Source organism: Vidua macroura, chromosome 16, assembly GCF_024509145.1.
Source record: "Vidua macroura isolate BioBank_ID:100142 chromosome 16, ASM2450914v1, whole genome shotgun sequence".
In the NCBI taxonomy this organism is placed as follows: Eukaryota; Metazoa; Chordata; class Aves; order Passeriformes; family Viduidae; genus Vidua; species Vidua macroura.
Window position 1 is genome coordinate 14,383,752 of NC_071586.1, and position 14,813 is coordinate 14,398,564.

Genomic DNA, 14,813 nt, shown 5'->3' on the forward strand with positions numbered 1-14,813 from the left:
GTGAAGTGTGGAAGCCCCCAGCCCATGGTGGGAGTTTGCACGGTCGCTGTGGGAGCAGGCTGGGAGAAGAGAACTCCATCAGGGTTCACAAACCTGGGGAAGCCCTGCTCAGTTTGGGGAGTTGGATCACCAGAGGCTGGAGGGGCACACGTGGGACAGGCAAGTGCTTGTGCTGCTCTTACACTCTTCCCTTTGCATCCACTCTGGCCCCTGCTGGAGGCAGAATTTGGGGTTAGAGGGGATCTTTCCTTCACGAGTGTAACTGTGGGGCTGCAGAGGACAATGTGGTGAAGCCCCTGGAAGGAGCAGCCCCCTGCTCCCACATCCCCCACTCCCACAGCCCCTCCTGCACAGCGCTGGACATTTCTGACCCGGTGACTTTTGTGTGATTCTGCCCTGTCAGGGCAGTAGCAGCTCCACACCTTTCCCAACAGATCCAGGCCAGGAGCCTCCCTGAATGTATCCCACATTGAGCCAGGCACATGATCAGTCAGGGGTAAACAAGCTGGGGCAGGGCTGTTTAATGCTAATATGTAGCTACAGGGAGGGGAAACCCTGTAGCTATTCCAGCTATTCCACACCCCCTTACCCAGATTTAAACAATCAGGGTGAATCTCCACGTGCAGAACACAGGGCACCATTCAGCCAGCCTGGTTCGGTTTTGGCCAATGCCATTTCTCTGGGGTTCCTAAGCTGGTGCTCTTCCTTCCCTGTCTATCAAACCCACCATCATAGTGGGGATGTTGGAACAAATTCCTGGCTGATGAGTCAGGAAAGTGGCCCTTGGATGGGCTGGGAGCATCACCCATCTCTTTCCAGGTCACCAGGGTGGTGACCCACAGTTGCCCACTAAGGACTATCAGTTAAGCCCTGCCAGGTGGGCAGGCATCCCACCGAGCACCCAGGTTGTCACCCATGCATCTGCCTGATGCCACCCTCAGAAATGTGCCAGAATTTAGTGGGACACGAATTTAGCAGCACTGGCAACACAGCACCGAGGGCAGCACGAGACACACAAAGACACAAAGAGCAACTGCTGGGGACAAGCGTTCTCCCAGTGGGAATACCCAGGTTCTGTCTCCTGGAGGAGAACGAGGACTCCCAGTTTTGACATCTGGTGGGTACCCAAGGGCTGCACATGTCCCCTGTGCTCAGGCCAGGCAGTAGAGCCAAGCGAGTCCCCAGCTGAGACACAAGACGATAGCACCCCCAGCTCACACTAATAGTGTATTTATTGGAATATCTCACATGCAGGAACCAAGGAGATGATTTCTGGAGCAAGTTAAACAATGGCAGATTAATACAGTTGTCTCGTCCTCAACGGAAACACCTTCTACTTGAATACAGTGATGTTTTAGTGTTGGGTTTCTCTGCTTCTTGTGTATTTTGTTTCTCTTTACATAGTCAATCTCTTTAAACAGTTATGTCCCCTTTCTCCCCCTACCCCATTCCCAAACAAAAAAATATCCAGTATCTTCAGTAAATAAATATTATCCACTTTTATCTGGAAAGCCTACAGCTGTAATATACAGAGAAGCTATTACACAGGTTACGTTTGTAGGGTTAACAACAGCTCATAGGAACATGTAGGGAATGAGGAGCTCGTACTCATAAAAACACAGAGCAGGGTGGGAATTTTGGAGTAGTGCGTTTGCCATGGGCTAAAGAGAACCAGCACCAGAGCTCGGTGCTGCTCAAGGCCAGCTGGCTCTTGGTGACACACAGCCTCACCTCTCTCCAGGTGAGGAGAAGGTGTGTGGAACCTGGGGCTGGAGCAGGCAGGCACAGCCTGCTCCTGAGGCTGTGGTTTGGGATGGACGGGTGGGAGGTGCTGTGTGGGCACCTCGTCTCCTTGGCTGGTGGGAACCCACAGCAGCGGAAGGGTTACCTCCAACACAGCTCTAAATCCACTCACTGCTTCACTATTTCCATAAAAATAACTGTTCTGAGCTGTTTTTTTCCAGGGGAGGCTCTGCAAGGCTTGTGGTCAGCCCTGAGGAGGTAAACAATGACGGAGCTGGATGGGGATGGACGGGAATGGAGATAGCACAAGCAGTTCCCACTCCAGGGCTCCCAGCCGCCGCAGGAGACTCAACAACTCACTGGATGAAACAGTGTGTTGGAAATCCATCTTGTTTGCTCTCCTGGGCTGCACATCCTGTCCCTGTAGGTGACATCAGGAGAGCAGGGCATAGAGGAGCAGGGACAGGCTGTGCTGGCTGGGAGCTCCTGCACGGAGGGACCATCACCCCTGCCCTGGGCCTGAAACCACGGCCCAGATCTGTTCTTCCACCACTGGAGGGAAACATCTCGCCACCACAGCCAGCTCCCAGTCCTCCATTTCAAAGTGGAAACAGCCAATGTATCCCATCAAAAAATGCTGAATGAAGTCAAACAAACAGAAATCCTCACAAAAAAAAAATCCTTCAGCTTGGAGGTGCAAGACCAGCCTTGGGAATGACAGAGCTGGTTTGATCAGCACATCCTAGAGATGGAGGCTGTGATAATAAGAAGGGAAAAGGTATGTTGGAGGCTACGTGAGGGTCCCAGTATGGACCAGTCTCACCATTTATGCTGTTCCCTTTAAGAGACACCATGCTACGTTTTTATGAGTAGTTCTCCTATGAGCCTTACCTACACCCTAAACACCCTAAATGTCTGTACAGCACATTGTTATCTATTACACCTGCTGAAGATGCAGCTGAAATCTACACAGAACAATTAAAAAAAAAACCCAAAACCCAAAGAACATATTTAAATAGAAACCATTGATTCCTTACATCTCAGCACATGAAGAGTTAACAGAAGAGGTTAAAAAACACACTGGAAAGAAAATATATAGACAAAATAAATATTTTAACCTAGAACAGGGCGCGATTAGACCTTACAAAGGACCCCGAGAATAATTTAGTGTCATTGAGTGTCAAGCTGTGATTCCTAATATGCCTAGAAAGCGCTGGGATGTTATTTCTTATGGAAAGTGGATCAGGCTGCAGCTCCATCCCTGTTCTCCCAAGCGTTGGAGCCACACGAGTCCTCTGCCCACCTGCACAGAGGAAGCACTTAAAGAGTGAAAGAGGAGGAAGGGTAAATCGAGAAGTTGGTCTCCTGAAGTGAAAAACCCCTTCCCTTTCCCTCAAACAGTTCCCACCGCTCTGGTTTTCAGCAGACCACAAGAGGACAGGGAAGATGAGAGATCCTGATACAGGACATTTGGGAAGCTCTAGCATAGCTCTTGTATTTGTTAAAGAAGGTTTGGGCTAAACCACCTGTTCTGCCACGCTCTGTTCCCTTTGGTGCTTCCAGCCCTGAGAGCCAAGCGCGGTGGATTTGGGCTCCAGATCCATCCCGGGTCTTTCCAAAAGTACATCTCCTCCCTAGGAAGACATCTCCTGGGAGCTGCCCTACTTCCAGCAAAGCCACCACTTGTGCTGGTGGCACCTGCCACTCCCTGCAAGCAGTGCCACGGCTTTCCAGAGGATAATGTGGAGTGTCAGCAGGGACCATGGGTTGCCTGGGGCTGCACACACCTAAAAAGCCCCCTGAGCTCTGCCAACACACGCTCTGTATTTTCCCCCAGCCCCAGCCTTCTCATTCCACCTCTTTTCCTCCCAGCTGGAGAGAGCAATCACCGACAGCTCTGCAGAATCTTCCAGAAAGGGACCAGATTTTCCCTAAAGCAACACCTTGGAGGTCCCAGGACAGGTTTAGCGTGACAGAAAAAAAGCATTAAAAGCACTGTCCCCCAGCACCTTTTGGCTGAGGGGTAGGGGATGAAGGGCCAGCACAGCTGCAGCAGTGGGACACTGCGGGGACTTGGTGACAGTGACATCCGTGCCACTCTGCACCATCTGACAGTGTCCCCATGCCTGAGCAATGCGATTATCTCCTCTGGCTTGGCAGGGAAGCTGGATTAACATGCTTAGAATCACCTGATGTGGCCATTTACAGGGTCAATGTGTTTCAAGGATTTAGAAGAGAAAATACACACTTAAAACACCCACGGAGCTTTCTGCATTGACAGGAATACCAGCAATTCATTCTGTGCTGGCGAGACTGCTCGGGCGATCACCAGACGCCGTCTGAAATCAAATCAGCGTTGCCACAGAAGTTTCCTCAGGTTTCTGGGAGCTGGTGGCCATATCTGACATGTTGCAGCAAGCTGGCAGTGCCAATCCCTGAGCGTTGGGCTCACCTTGTGTTGAGCAGCGAGGGCAGTGGGTGAGAGCAGGAGTGTGCAATGCAGCCAAGGCAGACTGTTCCATTAGCCACGGAGATGGAATGGGAGAAAGCCTCTGCAGACCCACACAGAAGGACTTCAAGTGGAGAGAGAGCCAGCAAGTGGGGAGAAAAGCTTGATCCCCAAGTTATCTCCATCCTTAAACTGGTTTTGCCTGTCCATTTGTAAGCCGTGCCACACAGAGCAGTGATGAGGTGCCACACCAGCACAGAGGGGTGGCAGGACAGCCCTGCCTGGGCCCAGCTACATATGCAGGGATCCTGGAAGAGGCTACAGGCAGGGCAGGACAGAGAAGACGATGAGCAGGGAGAGCACAGAGTGAAACCTGACCTGGGACGGCCTGGAAATCCTGCACCAAACAACGTTTCCCTTCAAAGATTAATGTGTCCGCTGTCAAAGTCCATCAGCGCTGCAATCAGGCATTTGGTAACAGGCTTTGTGTGTCACAGAGTCCCAAAGGGGGTGGTCCTCAGAGAGTATGGTATGGGCTGATAAAAAATGCTATGCTCAGATAAAAGCTTCTATCACTTGGCCTAGAACAACTTTCAAGAGAGCTTGACACACATCAGCATCCTGGGAAGCTCAGACATGTCAGGTCAGAAGGAGACTGCCTAAGCCAAGGAACACCCTGAGGAAGAGGGGCTGGAGCCTGCTGCCTGCACGGGCTTTTAGCTGATAAAGTGCCTCTCTGTCAGGATGGGAGATTCTCCTGCCATGCACTGCTCAGCTCTCTCTTTGATCCTGCCATCCTGCACCACTGGATTCCTCCCAAGGAACGTGCTGGGGGACGCGGCGATGGCTGGAGCTGCCTGCTCCAGCTCTGCCTGTCAGCCCAGCAAGGCAGGCACACATGCTGGAATCCCTGCTGGCAGCCCCAGAGGAGAAGGAATCCTGGCCATGCCTCTGGCAAGCAAGGGAATATGTTTGTTTGCACAGAGACTGCAGCCCCGTAGGAGCCGGGAGTTAATGAAGGGCAGAGGGATCAAAGGACATTCCAAAAATTACAAATAGCACGCTCACAATCACTTCAAGACTTTCTCAGGCCTAAAACTGGAAGGAAATGAGGAGTTTCACCTCCAGCACAGGCTGGCACAGCTAATCCCTCCACTTCCCTCAGCGTTCCATACAAACCTCTGAGGTTTGCTCTTTTCCTCATCCCTACCCCCAAGAACCAGCATATCTGTCCTACCAGGCATGGCAGGGAATCCAGGAAGCTCAGTTCACACCCAATCCATGAGCAAGTCCCATCCATCTGCATGGATGTTTACACCAAATGCAGAGCTCTAGAGTCACCAAAGAAGGGATCTAAGGTAAGGAGAAAATAACTAAGCTATTTTAAAAGGCAAACACACCAGGAAAATTCCTGTGTGAGAATGGTCTCCCAAAGAGCGAGGTGCTTCCTGTGCCATCGTTACAGCATCCATTTAGCCCAGCATTTTCCATCCTTATCAACTGCCAGAGCTACTGGACATGGCCAACAGACTGCTTCAAATTAGAGCAAGCCCAGATAAAACACAAGGCAAAAAATACCCTGTGAGATTTAGAAATGAAACGCCACAGAAAGTGGGGAAAAGGGACGACCATATGGTACCAGGAGATGTGTGAGTGGGAGAGTAAAGGATTTTAACTTGTGAAGCACATGTTGAAAGGGGAACAGTTGTTCCTTGCTGTCGAATCCAACACGAAAGCCAATACATTAACATTTTATCTAAAAATAAAGACACACTCCTCCTGAACATTCCAGCTCAGTCAATTACATGCTGATTGACAGAGCCGTCTACTTGGCAGGACCTGCCTACAGAAGAGGATGATCCCTACATAAATTGAAGGGCAAGGCTGCTCTCTTCCCCCGGGCTTTTGTTTCAGCCCAGTGTGACGTACTCGTGCATTCTGAAGGGGTTTTCAGCATCAAGAGCTGGTTTTGTGCAGCTGGGACAGGAAGGAGGGGATTAAGCGAGTGCTGGAGAATCGTGGTCTGGCAGGAATAGTGTTGGATTTAAATAGAAAGAGTCAGCTTGTGGGGGTGGATCATTTGGGGAGGGAGGGAAGGAGAAGCAAACTATGGAATGAGGGGGACGGGAGTCGTTGTTAGCCAAGGACTGTGGGAGGACAAAGTGGCCGTGCGGCGACATTGGCCGGCGGAGCACAGGGGCGGGAGGGAGGCGGCTCCGCGCCACCTTCACAGTGCAAAGAGGGCGTCCTCGGAGCGCTCCTGCTTTTTCCTGCTGGAAGGATTTGTCGGAGGGGTGGGGGCTTCCAGAGGAGGGGATGGCAGATTGGGAACCATCTCCGCCGCTTTGGCTCGCTCTTCTAAAAATTTGTCAAACTCTGCAATGTAAAAACAGAAGGAAGACAGGTGAGAATGGGGGCCGTGGGTTTGGCCCCAGGGACAAAGGTTGGCAGGGGCTGAAATTCCAGGGCCTGGCATCCTGTCGGGCTGTGTTTGCAGGCACAAGTAGTGGTACAGCCTGACTTCCTCGGGAAAGGGTACAGCCGTCCTTGGAGACACCCGAGCTCAGGCAGCAGCTGGAATCAAACCCACACTATGCCACCGGCTGTGACAGAACCAGGGAAACATCATTCCAAAGGGCTGAGCAGCTTGGGGACACATTCCTGCTGGCACAAACACAGAGCACAGCCAAAGAAGATGGCAGGGAAGCACTTACAGCCAGGAGGGCTCCCCACACCATAAATATGAACCTTTTGCTGTGAAATGCTCTGCTCCTGCCTTTCTGAGCATGGAAGCATTTGCTGGGGAACATCAGGCTGGGAGAAGGCAGCATCTCAGCAGGGATCAAAGCAAATTCCATCTGAGCACTAACCTGAGAATGGCTCAAAGCCAGGGGCATCTCTGCTTACCTTCACTGGTCACTCCTTCTTCCAGTTCGTTGCCTTTCTGCAATGGGAACAAAAAGGCACGTGAGCACAGGCAGTGCTTCCCTTTCCCTGTCATCCCCTCCACCTTTAATACAACTGGACAGTTTCCACCACTTGTTTCCACATATTAACCACGGGAGCAGGGCGACCTGGGGAAATCACAGGGCTCCCACCTCAGGAGTCCAGTGGGGACTGACATTTCACTGTGCTGCAGAGCAGGAGGATGAGCACTGAGGTGCTTCTGAAGATTGCTGCTGGACAGCTGAGCTTTCCCTGTTGGATCTGAATGTCAGTCCAGTGCTGTTTCCCCTTCAGACAGTAATTCTGGTCCAAATCTGAGCTGTGTGAGTCACACACACACTGTACCAGATGGCATCTTTTCTGTCACACAGTCCTTTAAAAAGTCAGGACTGTGGTTTGCATTATGTCTTCAAGTAAAATGCCCTTTTAGCTGACAAAGGACACGTGCAAAATTGTATGGGGTCAACATTCCTCCTGTGAGAGTTCGTTTTAGGTTTCAAACAAAAATATAGCAGCTTTCCTGTGCCCATGCTGCACAAAGACCAGACCAGGGTGAGCTGGATGAAGGATACTGACAGCAGTTAGTGTTTGTCCATCACAATCAAAGGCTGCGAATGCCACAGGGTCACTGCATTTCCACCAGTTTGTGCATTTCAATGTGTGTGTCATTTGTGCTTTTCAAATAATGAAATTAGAAGTCCAGGGACAGGCATCCTTGTCAATCTATCAGGATGTTTAAGATGGGTAAAAACACTGGTTGAAAATCTCATGTTGAAACTGCTTTGAAAAAGTAAAGTATTTGTCTGTACTTGGCTTCTCTACCAGGAGTGGGGACATACTGACTGGCCTCACATTTTGGAGCCTGAGCATCTCCTGGCTTCCTGCTGCTCTGAGGTTTCCAAAGGTTCACACAGCAGCCTCTTCACAGGCAGAGCTGCTGTTTGTCCCAGTGCACCCCAAAAAGGGTAAAGAAATACCAATTATCTAACCTAACCTGCAGCTTCCTCGCCTGGGAAGTAGAGAATTGAAATGAGCAAGACAAGGAGGAGGGGACCCAGAGTAAAAACAAAAATCCAGTCCAAATTTTCACAGGCTTCTCTCTGCTGCACCCACATAAGGTTGGGATGGGGACCCAGGGACATCCCCAGGCTTGCTCAGGCATTTCCAGGACACTTCTCTGCTTTGTTCCTTTTGAGCAAGTCTGTGCTGGGGATGACAGATGCACAGAGCTACCTCCATATCTCTCCATCAGATCTTCTCTCCTTCTAAATTAATTTAAATGGCAAAGACAAAAGTTTATTGGTTAAGCAGAGTGGACATGCTACATTTACTGCATTTCTTTAACAAAATGAGGCCAGTTGGTAATTAAATTTGAAAGTGACTCCTGTACCGAGGCCTGACAAACCTACCTGCAGCTGGAACCCAGTGACATTTCAGAGCCAGCCAGTCAGTCTGCCAAAATCAAACACTGAACCTGGAATCTGTTTAAGCATTTCAGGCACCTCGGGAGAGCTGGAGAATTTTCTTCCTTCCAGTACAGCCAGCTCCTGCAGTGCCAGAGCACAGGGCTGACGTGCCAGAGCATGCCTGCAGCTCTGCTGAATCCCACAGCTCCCAGCTGGGAGCTGAGCAGGCAGCAGGGGGCTGGGGGAGACCCTAAGGAGTTGGGAGTTTTCTGCCTCAAGCTGGAGGAATGGAACCAGATGATCCTTGGGGATATGGTGAGCGCAAGTTGAGTTCACTAAAACCATGTTTAAAAGAACAGTGTGGACACAACCCACCACCCACCCCCCAAAATGCACTTGGTTGATTTGAGTCATATGCTTACACTGAAAAAAACCAAAACAGACTAAATGTGTACTAGTTTATACTGCTTAAACCAAATGTGTGTTGGGACAGCAAAACAAACTCCAGGGTGAAGGCAAAGCTACTTTTAGTTCTGCTTTTTGTTTGTTTGTTTAGTAATTACTAGACAATAATCATTTAGGAGAAAGTTATAAACATTGAAGAGAGACTGTTATAAATTTTTATTATTACTATTATGAAACATGTCAAGATTGCCTGCCAGTTTAACAAAGACATCTTGATTTGAAAGGAATCTACGCCCTGATCCAGCATCTCTTAAAAGCATGCCTCAACATAAGCATGAACTTACATCCTGTCTAAATAATGAAGCTTTAAACATGGACTTTAAGTCTGGTGCAAAAAAATTCAGCCCATGTTTAATGCTTCCCTATTTGAGGATCAGAATCCCACATTTTCTGGAACATGTGCTATTCTGTGATGTTCACATGGAGAAGGGAAAATAAAACAGCTCAGACAAAAAGTGTTTTGATTGAATTGCTGAACACGACCCTGACTCCTCCTGCTTAGATATTCCCTTCAAAGGGAACCAAACTCTCTGCTTGGGAAGTTTCACTGCTTCCTGCTATGAGAAGTACCAGGAACTCAGCAATGCATTGAAAGTTACCCGTGCAAGTGAAAAATGAAAATATAAAGAGTCTCACCAAGTCGGTACTGAGCCACTCCTCAATGTCATCCATGACAGAGGACTGTGCAACAGGGATCTAGGGAGTGCAGCGAGAGAACAGCAAGGCAGGCAAAAACCAAAACACATCCACAATCATGGCCACAGAGCGATGGAAAACGCCAGAAATAAGATTAAAAACAAAACAAAAACAAAGATGTAAGATGTGCTGGAAAAAAAAAAAAAAGGCAACAAAATATAAATGGCATTTCAAATAAAGAAACAACTTGGAAAGGAAATTATGAACAACAAGGCTAAAAAAAAACAGGAGAAAGATTATGGGGAATGACGTGACTGGATGCCAGCGTAAGATGAGTAACTTCTCGACCACATATTAAAACCATCAAGATGGACTGATGATTCTAATCTTGATCGTGAAATGCTTTTAAGGGTAGAATACTGGATATCAGTTAGGTTTTGAAATGTTAAATTTACACCTCTTGGTTTTTAAAATGGGTATTAGCCACAGTGAAGGGTTAATAAAAAAGAGGGGCTCAAAGTCTTTAGGCAACACTCCTATGAAAATAAATTGGTTTTCTGCGCAGGTGGAGAAGTCAGAGCCCAGGGTACAGTCATGCTTCCTCCCAGATCCTCCTCCCACCACACCACCAAGCCCTGGCAAGCCTTGGCACAAGGGTTTAAAGCAAAACTGTCCCAGCTCCCAGTTCCCACTCCTCTGCCAAAGGTGACCCTCGGCAGCAGAGCCCAGCATGTGCCAAAGGTGGGGGAGGAAGAGGATGGGGCAGAGGAGAAGAGGACAGCCCCAGAGCTGCAGCAGGGCTCTCCAGAGCAGGTCAGGCTCCAGGGATAGTTTAACACTCAGGTTTGGAAGGTTTGGCTCTGCCCCTGCAGTGGAACTGGTCACGATACCGGTGTGATTACTACAGGCAGCGCAGAGGCAGCTGAAGGGCAGCGATTTCACACAGTGCTAAGGGAACTGGGTCAGCAAAGGGACATTACTGAGTATTAGGTGTAGAATTTCCTGACTTAACTACACTGCTTAAATACAACAGAGGCCTGCCGAGGTAAACAGGAAAACACCACAATAGATCTGGTAAGGACAACATGAAAAATAGTTGGAAAACAATGTCAGACATGCGAGTTCCAGGCCAGGGCATGGCAGCCGAGCAGCAGGGCTGGCAGGGAGGAGACCTGGCACTGTTAGAGGGACTCTCCTAGGCAGAAAAGGTGTCAGGGGCTCTCCACAGCTTTGCCTGAAACCTCTCACAGAAATTGCCCACCCTGGAAGTGATAAAAAACCCTGTGGATGTGGTGCTTTGAGACATGGCTTAGTTGTGGCCTTGGCAGCGGTGGGTTAATGGTTGGACTTGATGGTCTTGGAGGACTTTTCCAACCTTAATGCCTCTGTGATTCAATAAGAGCTGGAAGAGGCTCTGCAGACACATTTCCTGGGAAATGTAGTTTTCTCAGGCACTTCTAGCAGGGGAAGATGGATAGATGCTGGACCACAGAGGCTGAGGCTGTTTAGCAAAGCTCCTCAGGAATTTTTTTCACAGAATCAAAGTGGCCCTTTGTACTGAGGAGACCAGTTAAGCCCTTGCTTGAGGTGAGGTGTGCTAAAGTGGGTTAGTTGTGCCCAAGAACTGGAAATCCAGAACTCAATCCAAAGCATCTCCCCCAAAGAGCAGCACCAGGAAGGTGGCTGGGCTCTGACTTGACAAGTTGCTGGACAAAGTGACAGTTCCTGGCATCAGAGGTACAAGGTGCCATTTTCCTTCCAGTGAATTCATAAAGATCCCAAACAGAAAATAAATTTCTGCAGTTCCCTCTGGAATGGGCCAGGTTTAGGATAACTGTTCCTTTCTGATTTCCTGAATCAAGCACACACAACACTATCACAGTGAGCTGAAGCTGCTGCGAGCTGGCCCAGATGGCCACTCACAAGGGAAGAGCTCTAAGCACCTTCCAACACATTCCTTCCCAAGGACAAGTTGCATCTTGTAAAACTGTCTCCTTGGTTTAACAGCTTTATAAAAGACTAGCTTCAGATATATAAATTAATGATTTTATTCAGCCTACAGCAACCTAAAAACTACTGCAGAAGTTGCACTGCTGCCTCTCTCCTGCATTGTTTAACACTGTGGAAGGTGCAGCCTCTGAGCTGTTAGTTGGTTGCAGCTCAGAAAGGTGCTCATGTTTTTCTAAGGATAAGAACATGTGCATGGAAGGGAGGAGGAAAACAGCTGGTTTATTTTTCCTTTTCGGTGAATAAAATTTACAGGAACTCAGGGGGCTCCAAGAAAGTTGGAGGGGGATTCTGGATACAGGCCTGCAGTGACAGGACAAGGAGGAATGGCTTTAAGCTGAAAAAGGGTGGATTTAGATTTGATATTAGAAGAGATTATTCCCTGTGAGGGTGGGGAGGCCCTGGCACAGGTTGCCAGAGAAGGGTTGTGGCTGCCCCATCCCTGGAAGTGTTCCAGGCCAGGCTGGATGGGGCTTGGAGCAACCTGGGAGAGTGGAAGGTGCTCCTGCCCATGGCAGGAGGTTGGAATGAGATGACCTTTTTTTTTCCAACCCAAACCATTCCAAGATTTTATGATTTTATGATTATAAGAGCAGCTGTTCTAAAAAGTGTGGCAGTACTGTGCCCCTGTATTAGAAGGAACAGCAGCTCAAATCTTGATTATCCTGAAAACATGGCAGATGACTGATCAAGTACTGAGAATCACAGGACTCTTGAATTTGCAGAAGTCCTCGAAGAACAGCTCAGCAGCACAAGGGTTTGTGCTGTGGCGTTTCGTAAGAATTTTAAAAAATTTAAAAAAAAAAGGCAAATAAAGGAATTCTATTTTCAGCTAGAGCTACTTATAACAAACAAACAAAGCCCTCAGAAGTGCAAGAGCACTTCTTGCAGAGAAGCAGACAAAGCTGTAAGATAAACATCTGAGTGTGTCAGCCGTTTGCTATTCAGCACTGACCTTTTAAAAGCTTTCCCTGTCTCCCAGCACACCCAGAGATGTGTTGAGGGTTGGTATCTATTGCTCCTTCCATGCACAAACTTCCAGTTTACTTTCCTAAGACTCTGAGCCCCACTTCCTCATAAAACATGGGTTACATGTGTCAGTTTTAATTTGTTCAAGAATAAAGAGGGAGGAAACTCACAAAGAGCAACTGGAAGTTTTAAATTATTTTAACGATAACATTGTACCATTTATTTTTCATTTTAAACTGAGAAGAGAACATACAGAGAAGCTCAGTTTTTGCCAGTCAGTTGGGTACTTGGCAAATCTTCCCCTTTCAGAAGCCCTAAACTGAAAAATGTGCAGGGGAATTTTGTTATAACTAACCCCTAAATCAGAGGAAATGTAAAAATGAATTAACTAGTTTACACATTAAAAAAAAGACAACAGTTTCTGGGAACAAGCAGCAGTGGCAGCCACAGACTACATGGAAAAAACTCTGGAATGGGACACTGTCTTGTTGATATTTTGATTATGCAAACTTCCATGGTCTAGTGAAGCTTTCAGTCTTGGCAAGAGAGCTCCCCAGATAGCACAGGCTGCAAGAGCTGTTTGTATAAAGATATTGTGATTTTTTTTTTTTTTTTTTTTTGAGTCTATACTTACAGTAAATGGAAATTAAGTCACAAAATATTTTTGGGTACTTCAAGTAACTGGCTTTAATTAAAAGCTGGTCTGATTGTTTAAATTCCTTTTTTATTTAGTCTTTGGAAAATCCTACAAATGGGATCATCTGAACAGTCCTGAAAGAGAAATGGAAAAGGAAGGCTGGGAGAACAAAAGTAAGTGTTCAATCCCACAAAACCCACAGGAACCTGGAATTCAAGTTCTTACTTATCTAAGCTAGATTGTGTTGATGTTCTCACTAGCAATCAAAAGCCAAAGAGTATTGCCAATATTTTTCCTCAGAAGTCATAAAATCCAATATTCTACCCTTAAAAAGACAGTTTAAGGTTATTATTATCACATTTTATTTCTATTAAAAATGATCCCACTGGAAAAGAAGCAGGTATGAAATGACAATTCAGGTCTCTAGGTGAGCTCATTAATGTTCTTAAAATGTTTAACAAGGTTTATGCTAATTGTTGCTAGACTACTGCCTTGTAATAGCTTAGTTAATTCCACTTCTTTCTAGATGTTTAACAAAGCTGACACCAGTTCTTGGTTAGTTGCTACTCACTCCCCCTTGCTGGTTAGCAGTAGTAAAGGTCTGTCACTCCTACAGCAGCACTAGGAGCTAGGCTACTAGCAGGCTACTCCAGCTTACTACTACAGCATTACCATCTATTTAAAGCTGTTGTGATCTTGAAATAGCTGCTTGGCCTCAGTATTAGCCCAGGCTTGACTTTACGTGTAAGGAGTAAATGAACTCCTTGGTTACTCGTAACTGTGCTCGCACACTGCAGGGCCGGGCAGGCAGGAGCTGGGCTGCAGCTGCTCCCCAGCAGAGCCTGCTGTGCCCAGGCTCTGACAGGTTGTACAACAACCAGCCCATCTATCTGCATGTGACAGGCATGTCCAGGCAGTGCCAGCCCTCAGTGACAGTGACACCAGGGACTGGGCTGTGCTTGCACAGTGCTCTGGAAACACCACAGCTGGCTAAGGAGACCCCTGTGGTCCTCGGGTAAGGGGAAGCACCTGCTTGCCTTCAACAGGGAGAGGGGTCCCACCACATGGAAGAAATGAGATCTTCACGTGTCTGGTTTTGGGTTTATCCACTATTCAAGCACTTCAGTCTCCAAGATGATGATGTTATTCAACAGTCTCACGTTACCCAAGTCATTTCCACATCTCAGATCCTATCTCTCTCTTGAAGGCACATAGCGGCATCCCACTTGGTTACTAATTAACAGAGGTTTCATTTAATCTTTACTCACCTATCTTTCCTACAAAGAGGGCTCTCCTCTCTAGCCAGGCATGCTGCTAGCAGTCAAGATAGAATGTTGAGTGGTGTTCATATCAATTTCTGTGAATTCTGGTTCAGTTTCATCCTTCCCCTGCCACTGTCCCAGTTAATGTCCTGACATGGTGGCTTAAGCAACACCTACCTCTCACTTTCATAACAAATAACCCATTTGGTATGTGAGTGGGTTGACAGATTACTCTAAGAAAGGAATATATTAATGCAAATCTCAGTAGCTGTCCAATCTCATGAGAAGGGAAC

At 47.7% G+C, this 14,813-nt stretch overlaps 1 protein-coding gene across 4 annotated transcripts in view; it reads right to left on the reverse strand.

Annotated features, from left to right (window-relative positions):
* Positions 1 to 1,214: 1,214 nt before the first annotated feature.
* Positions 1,215 to 14,813, reverse strand: part of TOM1L2 (target of myb1 like 2 membrane trafficking protein) — a 56,705-nt gene continuing 43,106 nt past the window's right edge. For 2 of the 4 annotated variants that reach the window (XM_053991917.1, XM_053991918.1), the window contains 3 exons: positions 9,646 to 9,705; positions 7,100 to 7,136; positions 1,215 to 6,568 (listed from right to left, as the gene is read on the reverse strand). In XM_053991917.1, the coding sequence (XP_053847892.1) occupies positions 6,420 to 6,568; positions 7,100 to 7,136; positions 9,646 to 9,705 (246 nt within the window). In that variant the 3' untranslated portion in view covers positions 1,215 to 6,419. Of the gene's footprint in view, positions 6,569 to 7,099; positions 7,137 to 9,645; positions 9,706 to 13,277; positions 13,393 to 14,813 lie in introns of those variants that run through there. The other 2 variants (XM_053991920.1, XM_053991921.1) reach the window with 2 other exon arrangements.